We start from the raw sequence: 21,262 nt of genomic DNA, 5'->3' as shown, positions 1-21,262 counted from the left end.
CCCCGGACACGCAAGCACGAGCTCTGGGAGGACTTCTCTGCCCCCGGGCGTGCACTGACCGCCAAGCCGAAGTCTTGCAAGTCCTGAAGGGATTGCAATGGCCCGGCCGGGTTGTAGTCTAGAACCGAAACCGGGTCCTAACACAGAAAACACTCTAATCGTCTTTATTTTTTTCCCGCGTGTTTTAGTTCTTGTGCTTTGCCTTTAAGGATCTAACAGCCGGGTTCCTTGCCCGCAGACCAGCAGACCGAGCCGGAACACACTTGTCCCAGAGCCACGCGGGAGCAGAAGCCACTAACCCGACATGAGGCCCCGTGTGCCCAGACCCCGTCCTTGGGGACAGTGTTCACAGGCGAGGGGTGCCTGGTCATTCGTGCTGGGCGGGGACCTAGATGTCACCCAATCAGACCTGCCAACCTTATGCTTTCTCTCTCCTTTCCCTTTCCTACCTTACCTGGCTGAGTTAAAAATCCTCTCTGGTCCATACACCTGGCGAGGGGCCTGTCCCCTGGCTGGACCCTGGGGACACAGGTGGCTCAAAGAGGGGATCACAGTTCTCCTTGGAGTCCCTGAGGCTCTGTCACTTTCGCTCTCAGGACATTTGACAAAGGAAGGAAGCAGAGGTGGTTTGGGCCCGACCTCTCCTCCAGGCAAGTGTCTGAGCCCAACACACAGAGCTCCTCACCTGCTCCCCATGCTCACCCCCTCCTACCTGCAGCGCTTGCTTTCATGTCACTAAACATCTAGAAACGAAATGCACGTGGCCATGGCACGTATCATGCAAAGAGCCCAGAGCACCGGCTGGGAAACACGCGGGTTTACAGCAGGACTTACCTTTGCACCCAAGTTTTCCTCTGTGTCCCACGCGGCCTGCAGATGGGACGCACCAGGGGCTGCCTGCCGGTGCCACTGTTTTGCCGCAGCCCCGACTTCCCCACTGCAAGGTTCTATAGGAGACGGAAGACAAGCCCAGCAGGGCCCACAGGGGGAGGAGCTGTGTCCTGGGGCAAGCGGCAACCATGCGGGCTCACGCCTACAAGCAGCTGCTCTGTGGCCTTTCTTAGTCCAAGGAGCTGGCCAGGCCTCACAATCTGCTTACACATTACTCGTGGCCTCATTATACTCCACGGGGTTGAGGGGGAGGGGGGGAGAACGGGAAGGAGCCCACGTTCCCATTTCCCATGCAGCATACGTGCCCATTTCTCACTGAAGCAAGTGCAAGTCCCTGGAAACTGCCTCGAACCCCAGGGCCCGGGGAGAAGAAAACAGATGCTGCTGCTTGGGGATCATCTGCTCCTGTTGCCCCGTTGTCTCGGGCAGCAGCTGGCTCCCAGGCCCAGCTGGGACTTGTGGACTCCAGTGGCCATAAAAGCATGTTCCCTTTGGGACTTCCCTTCCCTTTGCCCTGAGTCAGGTGTGGGGGCACTGGAGTATTTCTTGTGGGCACACAAGCAAGGCAAATCATGTGTGCAGACAAACTTGCCACCCACAGTTCATATGAGCACACACAGATGAAAGGGAGCGTTTGGAGAGCAGCAGAGAAAACGTGGGCCACCCCCGCCAAAAAAAAATTCTGCCCCGAGGGCCTCACCACCCCTGCAGTGTGAGCTCTGCCGCTGTGACCCGGGCAGGTTTGCAAGGGGACACGTTCCCCACCGGCACCCAGGACCCTTACAACCCCGTTCCACTGGCTGGTGCTGTTCCCCTTGAAACAGGAACGTCAGGGGTAACATAGGACAGGCTTAGGGAATTTTAGGAATTAAGGGGACCAGGAGGGAAGCACAGGGCTGCAGAGCCGCAGAAGGCATATTTCCATAGAATGGGGGAGCCGAACAGCTGCAACAGCTGCATTTCCATAGAATGAGGCAGCTGGGAGCAGCAAAAGGCCTATGTTTCCTAAATACAGGGAAGGAGACCCTCCTCCAGAAGGAGTAGGAGGAAGCCCAGGGGAAATAGGAAAACAATAAGGAAGGAGGGGGAGAACCTCACGTGTCCCATGTGAGGTTCCACCTTTGAGCTCAGGAGTTACCATAGTAACCAGTCTAAGGGAATAGTGGCCAATCAGAGGGGACATCAAGGCCCATGGATCTGCAGCCTTTACAAGGTGTGCCCGTTAATGCTGCGGGTTTTGCATTCTTCACCGGTATGTGCAAAACCCGCAGCATTAGCCGGGACAGCTATGTGTGAGCCGCAGGGAAAGGAGCTCAGTGGGACCCTTCCCCCTCCCCACATGGGAGTCTGTACTTGTTCTTCAGCAAACCGCCACCTTGGCTAGTCCACCTTCTGTCTGCGGCTTCCTGCTTCCACTGCGGCGGACAAAGAATCCGGGTTCCAGTCCAAAATTTCCCTATCTGTCTGCTGGGGAAATGGACCCATTTCCCACCTGAGAGCCGAGAGCCATGCTCACAAACCGATTTGGGCACCGGGATCATCTGGGCTGCTTGAGCCCCGCCTCGCCGCTTGCTCAGTCCCTTTCCAGATCCCAGCTGAGTGTTTGTAGTTCCAATCCTCGCCTCTAACAGGGTCACCGAAAATCGGGGACCACGGTGTCACCCTGGGAAATGCTGGTAACGGTGGTCATTAGAAATCCGCTGTGATGGACCAGGAAGTAACACATCTGGTCTTGTCCTAACCGGTTTGGCTCCGTGGATAGAGCATCAGCCTGCGGACTTAAGGGTCCCAGGTTCGATTCCGGTCAAGGGCATGTACCTTGGTTGCGGGCACATCCCCAGTGGGGAGTGTGCAGGCGGCAGCTGATACATGTTTCTCTCTCATCGATGTTTCTAACTCTCTATCCCTCTCCCTTCCTCTCTGTAAAAAATCAATAAAATATATTTTTTTAAAAAATCAAAAAAGATCTGGTCTTGACTCTCTGGGCCCAAGAGAGACCTCCTGGTAACAGTAACAGCTACGAGCCACAAGAGGGAGACATTGTCACAGGGCCACAGCCACACACACACACACACACACACACACACACACACCCGCCCCCAGCCTCTGCTTCATACAATAGGCCAAGAACTTGGGGGAAAAGAAGTCTCTCTTTTGAGTATCCCAGGGTTTTCAGGAAAACCACACCTGGCACGAGGCCCTAGGGGTACGGGAGGAGCAAGAATAAGACGAACGGAGAGATGTATTCGGAAGGAAGTGTGAGCGTTTCCATGGTCTGAGGAGGCTCTCACTGGTCCCACGCGGGGGGGACCCCTTGGGCCCGTTTCCACGCCCGGTAAACAGGAGCAGTTGCACCACAGAAGCCCTCACGTCGGATCTATGGTCTCGGGGACCAATCAATATTCTGCTCATCATTTTAGGGCTTCAACTTGGGGGAAATTGGTGCTTATGGAGGAGGGTCAGATAGATAATATGTTCACAAAATGAAAAAAAATCAGATGGAAAGTTTAACTCATCCGTTGGGAAACCTCGCTAACGTCTTTTCCAAATAACCCGCTAAGGGTTTCCCTTTTATTTCCTGTGCATCCCTGTCGTGTTTGGCTATAAAAACACCAGCAAACATCTCTGCTTCCTGTTCCGCACCATGCGGTACCCTCTCCCTCCCACCAGAGGGCGCGCTTCTTGCTCACTGGTCTATGCCTGCAGGGTTTCATTCTTTGAAGGATGCTCCCTCAGTTTTCTCTCTTCCTCTATAAACGGACACGTGGACCTAACCTTTTACTGTCACAAACAACGTAGCAAAGGATAAGTAACCTTGTCCACGTGTCATTTTGTGCTGGGAAGACTTAGAGGGAAATTTCCAGAATTGGGGTGGCTGGGTCCAAGGTAAATTCGCTTGTTGACGGTCCTGTAACCCCTCAGGGCACATGCCCGGGTTGCCGGCTCCATCCCCAATAGTGGGCCTGCAGGAGGCAGCTGACCCATGATTCTCATCACTGATGTTTCTCTTCCTACCTCTCTGAAATCAATGCAAGGATATGTTTTAAAAAATAAACGCATTTTAAACGCATGCAAGAACGAAGTGCCTTGAAATGCTATGTTGTGAGCTACAGTGCCTGTATGTGTCTGTGCAGTGGGACAGATGGCTTAACTGCTCCTCAGTAGAGTCCACGTTACCAGCGTGTATGGGTGGTGGGCTCTCCTTTCAGTTCCCAGCATGTTGCCGTTCTGTGGTTCCCTTTCGAGCCTGGCTGGTCCCTTTAACCAGCGTGCCACGTCACCTCGCTCACCTAGAACCTTAGTTATTTCAGACAACTGCTCAATACCGCTGCTCCGGAGCTGTTTGCAAAAACAAAGGTAGCATCCAGAACTCTGTCACTGCCCATGGGAGACTGATTGGCCCAGGTTCGACCCTCTCTTTTTGTTTAATCCTCACCCGAGGACATTTTTCCATTGGTTTTTATTTATTCTTAATTTTTTGATTTCAGAGAGGAAGAGAGGGAGACAAACAGAAACATCAATGAGAATCATTGATCGGCTGCCTCCTGCACGCCCCCTACTGGGAGTTGAGCCCGAAACCTGGGCATGTGCCCTTGGCTGGAATCTAACCTGGGACCCTTTAGTCCGCAGGTCAACCCTCTATCCACTGAGCCAAACTGGCTAGGGATCTATTGATTTTTAAAGAGGCAGGGAGGGGGAAAAACATAGAAAAACATCGATTGGTTGCCTCCTGCACTCCCCCAATCCAGGGCTGGGGATTGAGTCTACAACTGAGGTATGTGCCCTTGACCAGAATCGAACCCGGGCCCCTTCAGTCCAAGGGCTGACGCTCTACCCACTGAGCAACACCAGCCAGGGCCCCAGTTTGTCCTTCTTTACGGCCCTACCCTCGCTGTGGCCTCAAGGTGGGGCGAGTGCATCTCCCAGCCTCTGATCTGGGGCGGCCCTGGTGGCTTGCTCTGGTCAATGGCAAGAGGCATTGTGTCAACGGTGCGCACAGACCCGAGACCCGAGTCATTCCCTCTGTGCCTTGTCAACCAGCTTGTGCAGGAGAAAGGAAGAGCTGAGAGCAAACAGCGGCTGCCGTGAACAGCAGTTTTATTAACATTTAAACATCCAAACGTTTTACAGACGGAGGCCTGGTCAGAAACAAGGCCTCCTGCGGGTCCCGCTTAAAGGCGTACACACCCACTGCGCGCACAGCCCAGCAGCAGGCAGTGGGTGTCTATTCCACTCTGTGCGAATCAGGCGGTGAGATCTCAGAATGTGAATGAGAAACCACTGCAGCCGTCGGAGCCCCCCAGCGAAGCTTCACGCTATCATTCCACGTTCAAGGCAGGACCATGTCTCCGGCGGCTGGGCCCCACGCCCCGAGGACACCGGCCCCGCGGACACTCAGGAGCCGTTGGCGATGGTGTCTTCCTCCATCTCCTCCTCCCCGTCGTTGCTGGGGCCTGAGGAGACACAAAGCCAGGGCCACAGGGTTTCAGGGACGGAGCTGCTCGGGATGAGCGCCCGGCTGGGGCCCGGCGTGCCGGCCCAGGACAGGGCACCCCGCCCAGCAGCCCCTCTGAGGAGCTTCCGGTCAGAGACCAGCTGTCACTGGCAGGGACTGAAAGGGACGATCAAAGAAGAAGATGGCAAAGGCGTGTTTCACGACGGACACCCTGAAGCGAGACGTGAGCAGATAACGCCAGGGTTCAGACCTCCAACCCCCAGGGCCCAGGACACCCCGTGAGAACCACCGTCTGAACGGCTCACTCGCCTTCAGCTCCAGCTCCAACAGCCCTTCCAGCTGCCGGCCTAGCGAGGGGCCTGGTCACAGTCTAGCCAACCTGGCAGCGCGCACCCTGTGAGTTTCCACTTGGCACCCTGAGCCCAACCCGCCCCACAGGCTGGCACTCAGGCACCAGAGGACCCGGTGCTTACCCTGAACTCGCTGACAGAGACCCGGAGCCCAGCGCTGCCTATAAGCACCTTGCTCAGTCCTCCCACAGGCTCAGTGGCTCAGTGGCTAGAGCATCGGCCTGCGGAGTGGAGGCTCCTGGGTTCAATTCCGGTCAAGGGCATGACCTTAGTTGCAGGCTCCATCCCCAGCCCGGGCCCTGCTCAGGGCTCCTGTGGAAGGCAACCAACTGACGGGTCTCTTTCACATCAATGTTTCTCTCTCTCTCTTCCCCCTTCCACTCCCCCTAAAAATCAATGAAAAAACATCCTCGGGTGAGATTAACAACAAAACAAAACCACACCAACACCCTTTGAGGTTGGCACCGTTACCACCTCAGGTTTGAGGAGGAGAAGGATTCAAGGGTAAGTGGGAACTCAGAAATTCACTGAGGGCAGAGCTGGGAGACTAAGACCTGGGCCTCGCACCCGTGTTCCAACTACTAAGCCATCCTGTACACACAGCGGTCAAGTCCACCGTGTCCTCTCGTGTTCGGTTTCAATCCATGGCTATAAATACTGTTTGTATCAATGTTTCCATAGAAAATTCCCAGGGGCCTGGCCAGCGGGGCTCAGTGGTTGAGCATCAACCTAGGAACCAGGAGGTCAGGGGTGGATTCCCGAGCAGGACACATGCCCGGGTTGCGGGCTTGATCTCCAGTGTGGGATGTGCAGGAGGCAGCCAATCTATGATTCTCTCTCATCATGAATGTTTCTCTCTCCCTCTCCCTTCCTCTCTGAAATCAATAAACATATGTATTAAAAAAACACACAGAGAGAAAAACCCCAGGGCCCTGGGACACAACATTCTACATCAGGTCCCTTCTCCTCCAAGACAATCTAAAGGGATCGTGAAGGTCAGGCCAGGCGGCCACAGGCACTGCTCTGGGGTCTCGGCACTGAGCTGCGTGGGGTCACTGTGGGTGACGTGGCCTAGGACGTGGACAGACAGACGTGCGTTCTGACCTGCTCGGCGCTCCCTGCCGGGGATCTGGCCCGACTGCAGCAGGCCCTTCAGCCGCTCCACCTCCGCCAGCGTCGACGCGTTCGCTATGGCGTTCTGGGGACACAGGGACGGACTGTTAATGTCACCAGCCCACCTATCACCCAGACAACACCCACACAATTCCCCGCAACCTTTCTGAATGGCAACAGTAAGCGGTTCCAATGCAAACAACGCCGGGGAAAGGGTTTTATCGGCACACAGAAATCGGCCCCAAATCCAAACCATGAATTTCCAAAACTGGTAAAGAAACGCAGACCCGCCTACTGGAGGGAAAATAATCATGGCATGCCCTGAAATATTACAAACGGAATTCCGATTGGCATCATGGTACTGGATAATGTTATAAAGGAGGCAATATTATAAAGTCAGCATTTCTCACTGATGCAAGCAGGATGTTTCAGAGTAAATATTTGATAGTAAAAACTAAGGGAGAAAGAAAAAAAAGAAGAAAAAATAAAATGTAAGGCAGACACTGACTCCGTATGCAAAGGTACCAGCTGTTGCCCTGATCGGTTTGGCTCAGTGGATAGAGCATCGGCCTGTGGACTGAAGGGTCCCAGGTTCGATTCCGGTCAAGGGCATGTACCTTGGTTGCGGGCACATCCCCAGTAGGGGTGTGCAAGATGCAGCTGATCGATGTTTCTCTCACATCGATGTTTCTAGCTCTCTATCCCTCTCGTTCCTCTGTAAAAAATCAATAAAACATATTAAAAAAGAAAAAGAAAAAAAGGTACCAGCTGTTGAAACTCACACATCCTGGGAAAATATAAAAGGCCAGAGCTGCCCCCACTTCAACTGGCTCCTGCACTTAATTCAAGCCCAAGTCTGCTCAAATAATAACTCCAAGCTAGTTTCTCCGTTAATAAACATATAGCTGTGCCCGGCTGGTGTGGCTCAGTAGTTGAGCATCGACCAGGGAGGTCAGGGTTCGATTCCAGGTCAGGGTACATGCCTGGGTTGCAGGCTCCATCCCCAGTGTGGTGTGTGCAGGAAGCAGCCAATCCATGATCTTCTCCCCTCATTGATGTTTCTCTCTCCCTCTCCCTTCCTCTCTCTGAAATCAATGAAAACATATTTTATTTTTTTAAAAATATATATTTTATTGACTTTTTACAGAGAGGAAGGGAGAGGGATAGAGAGTTAGAAACATCGATCAGCTGCCTCCTGCACACCCCCCACTGGGGATGTGCCCACAACCAAGGTACATGCCCTTGACCGGAATCGAACCTGGGACCCTTCAGTCCGCAGGCCGAGCTCTATCCACTGAGCCAAACCGGTTTCAGCTGAAAACATATTTTAAAAAAGAACCAAAAAAACGACAAAAATCTAGCCGGGTCCGAACAACTGTGGGGGATCTGCAGTGCTCAAAACCGGATCCATCCCTGACTCTGTGAGACCCGCAGCCCGCCAGCCCCGCAGCCTGAGGCCCAGCATCACCTTGATGGCCTCCACGTCCCCGGGCAGTGGCCCGCCCTTCTTCTTGTCAGTGGGCAAACCCGCACCTGGGTTGAACCTGGGAGGAAGAACACAACGGTCAAGGGCAGCCCAGTGGGAACTGCTTCTCTTACTTTCAAAGCCTTTGAAAGTAACGCGACCAGTGTAGTATCTTATCTTTGTTAACAAACTGATACGAGGAACTGTCTCCTTCAGAAACACCACTCGGATCATGGCAGAGAGCGCAGAGTGCGGGACACGTGACATCTGACAGCGAGACCCGATTTGAAATGTTGGCTCTGCCCACCGACGGGGCAGGAAGGTCAAGTGACGCCCGGACCGCTGATGGTCCCGGGCTCGCGTGGCGCCAATTCAGCGCTGGGCCAGGCCCAGGCGTTTGGTTTGCGTTTGCAGGAGGCCACGTGGCGGCCGAGTGTTTCTGAAGGGGAAGTGGAGAGAAGGCGGCCGTCCGCAGCTTACGTTTTGCTTCTCCTGGCAATGTCCTTTGCAAGCTGCGCACCCCGCTTGCCCTTGAACATTTTCTCTGCTTCCTGACGCTCCTACAGCGACACCACACACAGAGTTAATGGAAACGGAAGAGCACACGCGTGTACATGCATTCCTCAGAACACACGGGAGAAAACACTTCTGACATAGACTGGGCTGGTAAACAGAGCAAAGAGCCAAGGTCAAGTTCAAAGGAGACACTGGGCTCCTGCCTTCTCGGGTGAAGCTTCTGAAGAAAGAGCCCTCTCCTCGTCTCGAGGCGGGGCTCCCAGCGAACTAAGGCTCAGCCTGACCCGTGTGGCTCAGTGGTTGAGCATCGACCTAGGAACCAGGTCACGGCTCGATGCCTGGTCAGGGCACATGCCCAGGTTGTGGGCTCCATCCCCAGTAGAGGGCGTGCAGGAGGCAGCCGATTGATGGGTCTCCCTCATGGATGTTTCTCTCTCTCTCTCTCTCTCTCTCTCCCCGCCCCCCCCTTCTTCTCTGAAATCAATAGAAACATATTAAAAGACACACCATAAAAACAACTAAGGTTTAAAACAGGGGTGGGAACATCCGGCCCAAGAAATCCTTTGGCCTGGCCCTGCCGAGGCATTGGGGGAGTGACTACATGTTGGGCCACACAGAGGGGCTGATGTTCAAGTCCGTACTTTGCATGGCCCGTGAATGACGTCAATATCCAGAGGGCCCTTGGCAGAGAAAGGTTCCCAGCCCTGGTTTAAGGCAAGAACCAAACCTCCCCGGTAAAGGGAGCCCACCCCCGTGACAAGGCTGCCGCACTGGACACGGCCAGCCCCCCCGCGGAGGGCCGTCTCCTGGGGCCGTGCGACCCGCTTCACCAAAGGCCCGCCAGGACCGGGCCGCGGGAAAAATCCGATTTAACGATTTCTTTCCCACGTTAGCATTACAAACCAACAGCAAAACCCATTAGACACTTAAAAAACCCGGTAACAATGTCAAATATGAAACCCACAAGGGGATGCTGACCCCCCATCACAGTCACACTTACTTTGAGCTTCACCTTCTGGAAGTCCAGCACACGCACTTGGGGGACCTTGTAAATGACGTACAGGCGGTAGTGCTTCTTGTTGGTCACGGGGTTCCTGAGAATACTGCAAGGAGGGGCGGCGTCACGCAGGCCCGTCCACGCGGGGCCTTCCAGGGCGTTCCCACAATTCCCCCTGCCCCCGAGTGCACAGATCAGGGGACAGGCCACTGCGCTTCACATGCAAGGTCACAGCAACTCAGGGGGCATCAGGGAAAGGAGAACAGGGCACTGGGCCCGAAGGGGATATTTGCAATATTTTGTTTGTGGGGTTTTTGTTGATTTTGAAACATCTATCGGCTGCCTCCTGCAAGCCCACACTAGGGATCAACCCTGCAACTCGGGCCTGTGCCCTGACCAGATATCGAATCATGGCCTTTTGGTGCTAACCACTGCCCGACACCAGCCAGGGCTGCATGTTGTTTTTAAAGGGTGCTCTTTTCTTCCCTTTTTATAGAGGTTAAAACAAAATTAGAAGATTTATGAGTTTTAAACTCAATATAAATATTTTTAAAACTTTAAACTATTTTCAATTCCAGTTTGCATTCAGCATTCCTTTGTCCTCACTGGCTGGTAAGGTCGAGGCCGGGCAGGGAGTTGTTGTAAGGGACTCACTGTCACCGGGTCATCTCCTCCTACCTCAGGTAGGTCAGCGACTTGAGCGACGCCAGCGGGTCCAGGTCACCCTGTGAGAGGAGAGCAGACCCCCCGCTGAGACGCTTCGCACCCCGGCTGCCTCGGAGCGAGGACCCCCTGGTCCTGTCCTCCCCGCTCCGGCACCTGATCGGCTTCTAGCGAACAAGCGGACGAATGCCCTTGAGCTTCTGCACCTTCCCACCTTGGCCATCACAGCTTCTCTACCCCCAGTGGCGCTGCCTTTAAAAAGCGCAGTAAACACACAGCGAGCTGGTGTGTGGGGCTGCAATGGCTCAGGCCTGTAGTGTCTAGGCGGGCAGAGGGGACACTGGTCACCTTTAAACATGGACAAATGTGGACAGACCGCTGTGGTGGCGGCCAGAGGGAGGGGCGGCCGGTGCAGGTGGGAGAGGCGGGAGCTGGGGCGTCTGTACCAGTGCCAACAGCAGCAGTGACAACGTGGACAATGCCTGTGAATCCCTGCCTAGAACGCTAAGGACAGAGCCCACCTGCTTAACCATGAACTTCGAAGCTGTTCCAGGAAAACGATGAACAAAAAGGGAGCCGGAGCGCACAGGAGTGAGAGGGAGCAGTGAGGAGGGAAAACACACAGGCGAGGAGACACGTCAGTTCCAGGGAAAATGAGACAAACTCAGATCCACCGGGAACCACACCAAACGGAGAGACGGGCCATCCATCTCCTTGGAGACAGATGCCAGGCGGATGGGACCCATCACGGGCTGCTTCCCAGAGTCAGACAAAGGCTGAGGAGCCGGAGACCAAGGGGTGGGAGGGGGAGGAGAGGGAAGGAAAGGAGCGGGATGGAGGAAGAGGAAGGGAGAGGAGAAGGAGGGGGGAAGAGGGAGGGGGAGGATAGGGAGGGGGGAAGAGGGAGGGGGAGGATAGGAAGGCGGAGGCACTGCCCGGACCTCCCCAGCCTCTGCAGGAGGGTGGAGCCTCCCGCCTCCTGGGCACCCGCCCCGGGGACTCACCAGCTCCACGAGGCTGTTGTTGGTGAGGACGAGCTCCGTGAGGCAGGGCAGGGCCTGGTCCAGCGCCTCACCGATGCGGCTGCAACACAACAGACACCCGGAGTCAGCGACAGGGAAGCCGCGGACAATGTGACCCCGTCCTGCTCGGAGGAGTTCAGACTCCAAGTGCCCAGAACCTGGGAGGTTGCTGTCCGGAAACCCGAGCGGCAGAGGCACAAAGACAGACCCTGGTCCGTGGCACCGGGGCGAGAGAGAACGCAAGGTGCTGGGACCCACGCTTCCCGACGGCTGTCAGGGGCTCTTCCTGCTCCCACGCTGTCTAAGGACACGAAGAAACAGAGGAACCCCAGCCCGGCCAGTGCGGCTCAGTGGTTGAGCATCGACCTAGGAACCAGGAGCTCATGGTTCCATTCCCGGTCAGGGCTCCCAGTGTGGGGCGGGCAGGAGGCAGCCAATCGGTGATTCTCTCTCATCATTGATGTTTCTCTCTCTCTCCCTCCTCCCTGAAGTCAATAAGAGTCTATTTTGGGGTCAGATTCTGTGTGCTGCAGAACTTGAGCGAGGCGGTGTGCGCCATGAGATGAGAGGAAAAAGGGTGGAAACCGCTGGGCCGCCCAGTGCCAAGCTCAGCTCTCACCTGCGTGAGAAGTTCCCTCATTTCTCATCCTGAGAGGAGACGTGCAGGTGGAACCGGCAGCGGGCACAGCGTTTACACCGGGAAACGGATCGCTGCCCGGCAGACACTCACCATATCCGGTTGTTGTTCACGAGGAGGGTCTTCAGTCTCCTCAGCAGAGGGAAGCCGTCCAGTTTCCGGATTTCATTGTCAGAAAAATCAATCGCATCGAACTGGTCTAAGGTCGCACCCAGATTCTCGATGACAGGGATTTTATATCCTGTGACATAGAGGAAAAGCCCACAGGAGAACTGACAGGACTGAAAGGCACTGAGGCCCATCAGCAGAACTTCCCCATCATTTGATTCCAGGCTGGCAATCACTCACAAAGTGTTTACCTAGACCCGGCCGGTGCGGCTCAGTGGTTGAGCATCGACCTGTCAACCAGGAGGTCACGGCTCGATTCCCGGTCATAGCACATGCCCGGGTTGTGGGCTCCATCCACAGTGTGGGGCGGACAGGAGGCAGCTGATCCATGATTCTCTCTCATCGTTGATTTCTCTCTCTCTCTCTAAAAATCAATTAAAGAAAAAAGTGTTTACCCAGCACCCAAGCCAAACACTGCCATGCTGCCATGACGCTATGGGTCAGCAGTGGCCATGAACACGGTGATGAACATGGTGACAGCGACAAGGCCAGGGCCATGGGGACGAGGGCATTTGTCAGGCTGTTTGCAAGGTGCCCCGACCGCTCTCAGCAGGGCCCTGAGCTAGAGATGCGGCAGGACGGGAACCTACAGGGGGATTTGTTCCCAGCCTGTGGGGCCGGAACAGGAGCTCCCTTTGCCTTCCTGGGACTCGTCAGGACGCGACCATAATGTCCTGGGTCTCCCCTGGGCCCACTTCCCCGGCTGCGATACAGAAGTGAAGGTCAAGGGTTCAGACACAAGGTCACTGGGTACACAGGAGGCCAAAGGTTAACCCACAATGGTGAGTCTCTCCGCGAACAATTCCTCCAGGTTCTCCCTGACTAACTCGGGGGCGGTGATGGCGTGGACGCTGGGAGGTAAGAGGGGAGCCCAGCCAAGGTTCAAGTGCAGCCCAAGTCCACGCTACAGACTCAGAGACGGCGGCGATCGCCCTGGGCCGGGACGGGGAGAATGGACCTTAGCCTTGAACGGAATCTTTCTCTAAGATTCTTAAATTCAGGCCCAGCCGCTTTGGCTCAGCGGCTAGAGCCTCGGCCTGCAGACTGGATGGTTCTGGGTTCGATTCCGGTCAAAGGCACGGACCTCAGGTGCAGGCTCAGTCCCCCTGTGGGAGGCAACCAGTCCACGTGTCTCTCAGGCACGTCCAGGTTTCTCTCCGTCTGTCTCTCCCTCTCTCTCCCACTCTCCCTGAGAAACAATGGGAAAATATCCTCGGGTGAGGATTAACCAAAGAAAAAAAAGGGGGAAAAACAACTTGATTTTATAAAAATAAAAGTACTAGGGCCTTGGCTAGTGTGCTCAGTGGTTAGAGGACCCACCCACGCAAAGAAGTGTCAGGGGTTCGATCCTGTGCTGTGGTGACAACTAACGGATGTCTCTCTCTCATTGATATTTCTCTCCGCCCCCCTCTTTCCTCCCTCCCTCCCTCCCTCCCTCTCTCTAAAGAGAAGAGAAGGTCCGGCGCGCGCCCCGTCCACACTCTGACGCCGTCACCTGAACGCGTTTCCTGAGAACCAGCCGCTCGCTCGGCGCTGGGGTGACCGCCCCCGAGTCCAGGCTCGGCGCTCGAGCGGATCGGACCGAGAAACGGTCCCGCGAGGCCGAACCGAACACGGGCCCACGGGTCCGGGGCGGGAAGCGGTCCCAGTCCCGTCCCCGAGCCGGCCACACTCGGGCCGAGACGGCCTGGCGCAGCCCGCCCACTGCGGGGCCCCCGGGGCGGGCCGCCCTCCACGCACTCACCGCCCTCCCCGCACTCACCCCGCAGGTCCAGCTCGCGGTCCCGCACGGCGTTGGTGTACTGCGCCGCCTGCTCGATCAGCTCCGCCGTCAGCTTCACCATCGTGCCGCCTCCCTTCTCCCGGCCCGCGAAACGCTGAGCCTCCCGCCTGAAGGACCGCGCGGCGGATCTCAGACACACTTCCCGGCGGACCCCGCGCCGGCAAACGAAAACCTTTACGGCCTTTGGAACCCGCTTCTGCCACACTTCCCGACAAGCCCGGCGCTCAACTCCAGACGCCTCTAAAGGTAAGCCCTGGGCCTCGGCTGACACACTTCCCAGCGAGCTTGACAACTGAAGGAAGACGCACTTCCCAGCATGCAAAGCGACTGACGCAAGACGTGCCTCCCAGCAAGCCCAGGGCCCAACACACCTCCCCCAAGCGACACGCTAGCGCGGACGCACTTCCGGGAATGCGTGGCGGCGTCGGCTACGCGTGCTTCCCAGCTTGCACTGCGCTCATCCCAGGTACACGTTCCTGAGAGCAAAGCGCCCGCCCACTGGCACCATAAATTGAGCTGGCGGATGTATGCGCACGCTGATCGGCATCAGGACAAAACAATGAAAAGCCATACATATCAAATCGCATGTATGACAACATATGAGTGCTCGCCATGTCGCTTGCTGGGCTTTCAAACAGGTTTTTTGTTTTTGTCTTTTTTTTTTTTAAATCTGCCAAAACTGGTTTGGCTCAGTGGATACAGCGTTGGCCTGCAGACTCAAGTGTCCCGGGTTCGATTCCGGTCGGGGGCATGTACCTTGGTTGCGGGCACATCCCCGGTGGGGGGGGTGCAGGAGGCCGCTGATTGATGTTTCTCTCTCATCGATGTTTCTGATTCTCTATCCCTCTCCCTTCCTCTCTGTAAAAAATCAATAAAATATATATATTTTTTTAAAAATAATAAAAAAAAATTTAAAAAATCTGTTATTGTTCTCAGAGGGGAAGGGAGAGGGGAAGAGAGAGAAATACCAATGATGAGAGAAAGATCAATCGGCTGTCCCCTGCACGCCCCACTCTGGGCATGGAGCCCACAACCCGGCATGTGCCGCGACCGGGAATGGAACCGCACGACCCCCCGGTTCCTAGGTCGAAGCTCGACCACTGACCCACACCGGCCGGAGGGCGTGGGTGGTTATAATGGTCTCCTCTGCAGCCAAAGCCCCAAAGGACAGAGACAAAAGGAACGTTTGCTTGAAAATCAGAGGCTCCGGGGCCTGCGGGAGGGACTCGGACCCTCGCCCTCAGCCTGTGAACCGGCAGCCACGGTCAGGCGGCCCCGGGACAGGGTCCTCCCGACACCCTAGTTCCTCTGCCTCCTGAAGTGCACCTCCCAGGCCTCCGGCCCCTGCCCCTCACCTGACAGGCCGGCCCCACCCGCAGCCCTGCAAACTGGCACAGCCGCCACTGTTTTTTCTCTCTAAAAGAAGATAACACATTTTTATTGATTTCAGGGAGGTGGATACACACCCACGGTGAGAATCGGCTGCCTCCTGCACCTCCACACCGGGAATGGAGCCCCCAGCCCGGGCATCGAACCAGGAATCAGACCGGAGACCTCCTGATTCATAGGTCAAAGCTCAACCACTGGGCCTCACTGGCCTGGCGCACCCACGTGTAATCGCTGCGCCCGGGGAAGAAAGACTCCTTGGCTGTGGGCTGTTAACTCTGTTAACTTAGGGTTCACAGCGCATTAACTCAGGGTTAACACCGCATTTGCTCTGAGGGTGTCCTGGGTTTGATCCACCCCTGCTGAGGGGTCACCCGAGCTCCCGAACACTTGCGGTTCGGAGGTCCTGGGGGCCTTGGCTACGTCCCGGTTCTGGTTACTTTCCGGGGGGCGTCTCTGGAGCCTAGGGGGTCGCTGATTGCGGACATTTGTACCCGCTGGTTCAGCAGAGTGTTAAGCACTCGAGTCTGTACAAGGTTCGAGGACGAGGACTGGCGAGAGATGAAGACCCAATGCAGAGTGCGCCTCTCACGGGAAGGGGGTGTAAGCCGGTGAGGGGGGGGGGGTCTCTGGCCACCTGCGAAGGGCATTCCTGGGACAAAGGGCGACATTTGAATCCCGCCAGAGGACTGGGCGGCACAGACGCATCAGCGTGAACTTCCCGATTCTGACGGTTGTGCAGGAGGACGCCCTGGTTTATAGGAAATTGCCCCTGAAGTATGTGGGAGAACAACATTTAAAATATTTGCAGGCGTCACAGGGTATCACACGGGTGATTTCAGATTGCCCATGAATAGCGATCTCTGTGCTATACTCGTCGCTTTTCTGGAGCTTTGCTTTGGGATGGCTTAAAAAAAAAAAGTTTCAAAAGACAATGCAATTCCATATGTGTCCACAAGACGGCGACATAATCGCCCAAAACTGGTTTTTTACCAGGTATCGAGGTTAATAATACCCATTTTTTCCCCCTTGATGGACTTACTATTAATGAAGTCAAACTTCCCGCAAGTGCCCTTTTTTTGGGCACTAAACTCGACATTTTTAGGCGTAAAAATATCTACAATGTTAACGCCTTCAGAAAATGTGACATGAAGTTTTGGAGCTTGTCGGCAATACAACAAAATAGTATCCATATCAAATAGCAGATATGTCAACATATGAGTACTTGCCATTTCGCATGCTGGGCTTTCAAAATGGTTGTGTGTTTTTATTTTGTTTTTTGGGTTTTTTTTTTTGTTTAAATCTGTTATTGATCTCAGAGGGGAAGAGAGAGAAATACCAATGATGAGAGAAACGTCCATCGGGTGCCCCCTGCACGCCCCACTCTGGGCATGGAGCCCACAACCCGGCATGTGCCGCGACCGGGAATGGAACCGCACGACCCCCCGGTTCCTAGGTCGAAGCTCGACCACTGACCCACACCGGCCGGAGGGCGTGGGTGGTTTTAATGGTCTCCTCTGCAGCCAAAGGCCCAAAGAACGGAGACAAAAGGAACGTTTGCTTGAAAATCAGAGGCTCCGGGGCCTGCGGGAGGGACTCGGACCCTCGCCCTCAGCCTGCGAACCGGCAGCCACGGTCAGGCGGCCCCGGGACAGGGTCCTCCCGACACCCTAGTTCCTCTGCCTCCTCAAGTGAACCTCCCAGGCCTCCGGCCCCTGCCCCTCACCTGACAGGCAGGCCCCACCCGCAGCCCTGCAAACTGGCACAGCCGCCACTGTTTTTTCTCTCTAAAAGAAGATAACACATTTTTATTGATTTCAGGGAGGGGGATACACACCCACGGTGAGAATCGGCGGCCTCCTGCACCTCCACACCGGGAATGGAGCCCCCAGCCCGGGCATCGAACCAGGAATCAGACCGGAGACCTCCTGATTCATAGGTCGAAGCTCAACCACTTGTGGGCTGTTAACTCTGTTAACTTAGGGTTAACAGCGCATTAACTCAGTGTTAACACCACGTGTAATCGCTGTGCCCGGGAAGAAAGACTCCTTGGCTGTGGGCTGTTAACTCTGTTAACTTAGGGTTAACAGCGCATTAAGTCAGGGTTAACACCGCATTTGCTCTGAGGGTGTCCTGGGTTTGATCTACCCCTGCGGAGGGGTCACCCCAGCTCCCGAACACTTGCGGTTCGGAGGTCCTGGGGGCCTTGGCTACGTCCCGGTTCTGGTTACTTTCCGGGGGGCGTCTCTGGAGCCTAGGGGGTCCCTGATTGCGGACATTTGTACCCGCTGGTTCAGCAGAGTGTTAAGCACTCGAGTCTGTAAAAGGTTCGAGGACGAGGACTGGCGAGAGATGAAGACCCAATGCAGAGTTCGCCTCTCACGGGAAGGGGGTGTAAGCCGGTGAGGGGGGGGGGTCTCTGGCCACCTGCGAAGGGCATTCCTGGGACAAAGGGCGACATTTGAATCCCGCCAGAGGACTGGGCGGCACAGAAGCATCAGCGTGAACTTCCCGATTCTGACGGTTGTGCAGGAGGACGCCCTGGTTTATAGGAAATTGCCCCTGAAGTATGTGGGAGAACAAAATTTAAAATATTTGCAGGCGTCACAGGGTATCACACGGGTGATTTCAGATTGCTCATGAATAGAGATCTCAGTCGCTTTTATGTAGCTTTGCTTTGGGATGGCTTAAAAAAAAAAGATTCAAAAGACAATGCAAAAAAAAAAAAAGACAATGCAATTCCATATGTGTCCACAAGACGGCGACATAATCGCTCAAAACTGGTTTTTTACCAGGTATCCTGGTTAATAATACCCATTTTTTCCCCCTTGATGGACTTACTATTAATGAAGTCAAACTTCCCGCAAGTGCCCTTTTTTTGGGCACTAAAATCGACATTTTTAGGCGTAAAAATATCTACAATGTTAACGCCTTCAGAAAATGTGACATGAAGTTTTGGAGCTTGTCGGCAATACAACAAAATAGTATCCATATCAAATCGCAGATATGTCAACATATGAGTACTTGCCATTTCGCTTGCTGGGCTTTCAAAATGGTTGTGTGTTTTTATTTTGTTTTTTGGGTTTTTTTTTTTTGTTTAAATCTGTTATTGATCTCAGAGGGGAAGAGAGAGAAATACCAATGATGAGAGAAACGTCCATCGGGTGCCCCCTGCACGCCCCACTCTGGGCATGGAGCCCACAACCCGGCATGTGCCGCGACCGGGAATGGAACCGCACGACCCCCCGGTTCCTAGGTCGAAGCTCGACCACTGACCCACACCGGCCGGAGGGCGTGGGTGGTTTTAATGGTCTCCTCTGCAGCCAAAGGCCCAAAGAACGGAGACAAAAGGAACGTTTGCTTGAAAATCAGAGGCTCCGGGGCCTGCGGGAGGGACTCGGACCCTCGCCATCAGCCTGCGAACCAGCAGCCACGGTCAGGCGGCCCCGGGACAGGGTCCTCCCGACACCCTAGTTCCTCTGCCTCCTCAAGTGCACCTCCCAGGCCTCCGGCCCCTGCCCCTCACCTGACAGGCAGGCCCCACCCGCAGCCCTGCAAACTGGCACAGCCGCCACTGTTTTTTCTCTCTAAAAGAAGATAACACATTTTTATTGATTTCAGGGAGGGGGATACACACCCACGGTGAGAATCGGCGGCCTCCTGCACCTCCACACCGGGAATGGAGCCCCCAGCCCGGGCATCGAACCTGGAATCAGACCGGAGACCTCCTGATTCATAGGTCGAAGCTCAACCACTTGTGGGCTGTTAACTCTGTTAACTTAGGGTTAACAGCGCATTAACTCAGTGTTAACACCACGTGTAATCGCTGTGCAGGGAAGAAAGACTCCTTGGCTGTGGGCTGTTAACTCTGTTAACTTAGGGTTAACAGCTCATTAACTCAGGGTTAACACCGCATTTGCTCTGAGGGTGTCCTGGGTTTGATCTACCCCTGCGGAGGGGTCACCCCAGCTCCCGAACACTTGCGGTTCGGAGGTCCTGGGGGCCTTGGCTAAGTCCCGGTTCTGGTTACTTTCCGGGGGGCGTCTCTGGAGCCTAGGGGGTCCCTGATTGCGGACATTTGTACCCGCTGGTTCAGCAGAGTGTTAAGCACTCGAGTCTGTAAAAGGTTCGAGGACGAGGACTGGCGAGAGATGAAGACCCAATGCAGAGTGCGCCTCTCACGGGAAGGGGGTGTAAGCCGGTGAGGGGGGGGGGTCTCTGGCCACCTGCGAAGGGCATTCCTGGGACAAAGGGCGACATTTGAATCCCGCCAGAGGACTGGGCGGCACAGAAGCATCAGCGTGAACTTCCCGATTCTGACGGTTGTGCAGGAGGACGCCCTGGTTTATAGGAAATTGCCCCTGAAGTATGTGGGAGAACAACATTTAAAATATTTGCAGGCGTCACAGGGTATCACACGGGTGATTTCAGATTGCTCATGAATAGAGATCTCAGTCGCTTTTCTGGAGCTTTGCTTTGGGATGGCTTAAAAAAAAAAAAGTTTCAAAAGACAATGCAATTCCATATGTGTCCACAAGACGGCGACATAATCGCTCAAAACTGGTTTTTTACCAGGTATCGTGGTTAATAATACCCATTTTTTCCCCCTTGATGGACTTACTATTAATGAAGTCAAACTTCCCGCAAGTGCCCTTTTTTTGGGCACTAAACTCGACATTTTTAGGCGTAAAAATATCTACAATGTTAACGCCTTCAGAAAATGTGACATGAAGTTTTGGAGCTTGTCGGCAATACAACAAAATAGTATCCATATCAAATCGCAGATATGTCAACATATGAGTACTTGCCATTTCGCATGCTGGGCTTTCAAAATGGTTGTGTGTTTTTATTTTGTTTTTTGGGTGTTTTTTTTTTTGTTTAAATCTGTTATTGATCTCAGAGGGGAAGAGAGAGAAATACCAATGATGAGAGAAACGTCCATCGGGTGCCCCCTGCACGCCCCACTCTGGGCATGGAGCCCACAACCCGGCATGTGCCGCGACCGGGAATGGAACCGCACGACCCCCCGGTTCCTAGGTCGAAGCTCGACCACTGACCCACACCGGCCGGAGGGCGTGGGTGGTTTTAATGGTCTCCTCTGCAGCCAAAGGCCCAAAGAACGGAGACAAAAGGAACGTTTGCTTGAAAATCAGAGGCTCCGGGGCCTGCGGGAGGGACTCGGACCCTCGCCCTCAGCCTGCGAACCGGCAGCCACGGTCAGGCGGCCCCGGGACAGGGTCCTCCCGACACCCTAGTTCCTCTGCCTCCTTAAGTGCACCTCCCAGGCCTCCGGCCCCTGCCCCTCACCTGACAGGCAGGCCCCACCCGCAGCCCTGCAAACTGGCACAGCCGCCACTGTTTTTTCTCTCTAAAAGAAGATAACACATTTTTATTGATTTCAGGGAGGGGGATACACACCCACGGTGAGAATCGGCGGCCTCCTGCACCTCCACACCGGGAATGGAGCCCCCAGCCCGGGCATCGAACCAGGAATCAGACCGGAGACCTCCTGATTCATAGGTCGAAGCTCAACCACTTGTGGGCTGTTAACTCTGTTAACTTAGGGTTAACAGCGCATTAACTCAGTGTTAACACCACGTGTAATCGCTGTGCCCGGAAGAAAGACTCCTTGGCTGTGGGCTGTTAACTCTGTTAACTTAGGGTTAACAGCGCATTAACTCAGGGTTAACACCGCATTTGCTCTGAGGGTGTCCTGGGTTTGATCTACCCCTGCGGAGGGGTCAGCCCAGCTCCCGAACACTTGCGGTTCGGAGGTCCTGGGGGCCTTGGCTAAGTCCCGGTTCTGGTTACTTTC

At 54.9% G+C, this 21,262-nt stretch overlaps 1 protein-coding gene across 2 annotated transcripts; it reads right to left on the bottom strand.

Annotated features, from left to right (window-relative positions):
• Positions 1 to 4,972: 4,972 nt before the first annotated feature.
• On the bottom strand, positions 4,973 to 14,295 carry SNRPA1 (small nuclear ribonucleoprotein polypeptide A'). Of its 2 annotated transcripts, XM_054713253.1 has the most exons (10): positions 14,041 to 14,092; positions 12,470 to 12,642; positions 12,204 to 12,351; positions 11,456 to 11,534; positions 10,467 to 10,513; positions 9,792 to 9,894; positions 8,756 to 8,835; positions 8,279 to 8,354; positions 6,802 to 6,895; positions 4,973 to 5,345 (listed from the first exon to the last, which is right to left on the bottom strand). In XM_054713253.1, the coding sequence occupies exons 2-10, from the start codon at positions 12,606 to 12,608 to the stop codon at positions 5,287 to 5,289; spliced, it is 825 nt and encodes a 274-aa protein (XP_054569228.1). In that variant the 5' UTR covers positions 12,609 to 12,642; positions 14,041 to 14,092; the 3' UTR covers positions 4,973 to 5,286. The 2 variants fall into 2 exon arrangements, with proteins under 2 accessions (XP_054569228.1, XP_054569229.1); XM_054713254.1 differs by lacking the exon at positions 12,470 to 12,642 and having other exon boundaries at positions 14,041 to 14,295.
• Between the last annotated feature and the right edge of the window lie 6,967 nt (positions 14,296 to 21,262).

The sequence above is a fragment of the Eptesicus fuscus genome, chromosome 25 (genome assembly GCF_027574615.1).
Source record: "Eptesicus fuscus isolate TK198812 chromosome 25, DD_ASM_mEF_20220401, whole genome shotgun sequence".
In the NCBI taxonomy this organism is placed as follows: Eukaryota; Metazoa; Chordata; class Mammalia; order Chiroptera; family Vespertilionidae; genus Eptesicus; species Eptesicus fuscus.
This window is presented reverse-complemented; position numbering and strand designations above follow the sequence as displayed.

What these genes read in the sequence shown, in the direction of transcription:
- SNRPA1 (XM_054713253.1), bottom strand. Translation starts at nt 12,608, where the DNA reads ATGGATCAGCTGCCTCCTGTCCGCCCCACACTGTGGATGGAGCCCACA. An exon ending in ACAACAGCCTCGTGGAGCTG is followed by an intron (nt 10,514 to 11,455) that starts GTGAGTCCCCGG and finishes CTCCTCTCACAG; the next exon opens with GGTGACCTGGACCCGCTGGC. An exon ending in CGGCAGGGAGCGCCGAGCAG is followed by an intron (nt 5,346 to 6,801) that starts GTCAGAACGCAC and finishes GTGTCTCCTCAG; the next exon opens with GCCCCAGCAACGACGGGGAG.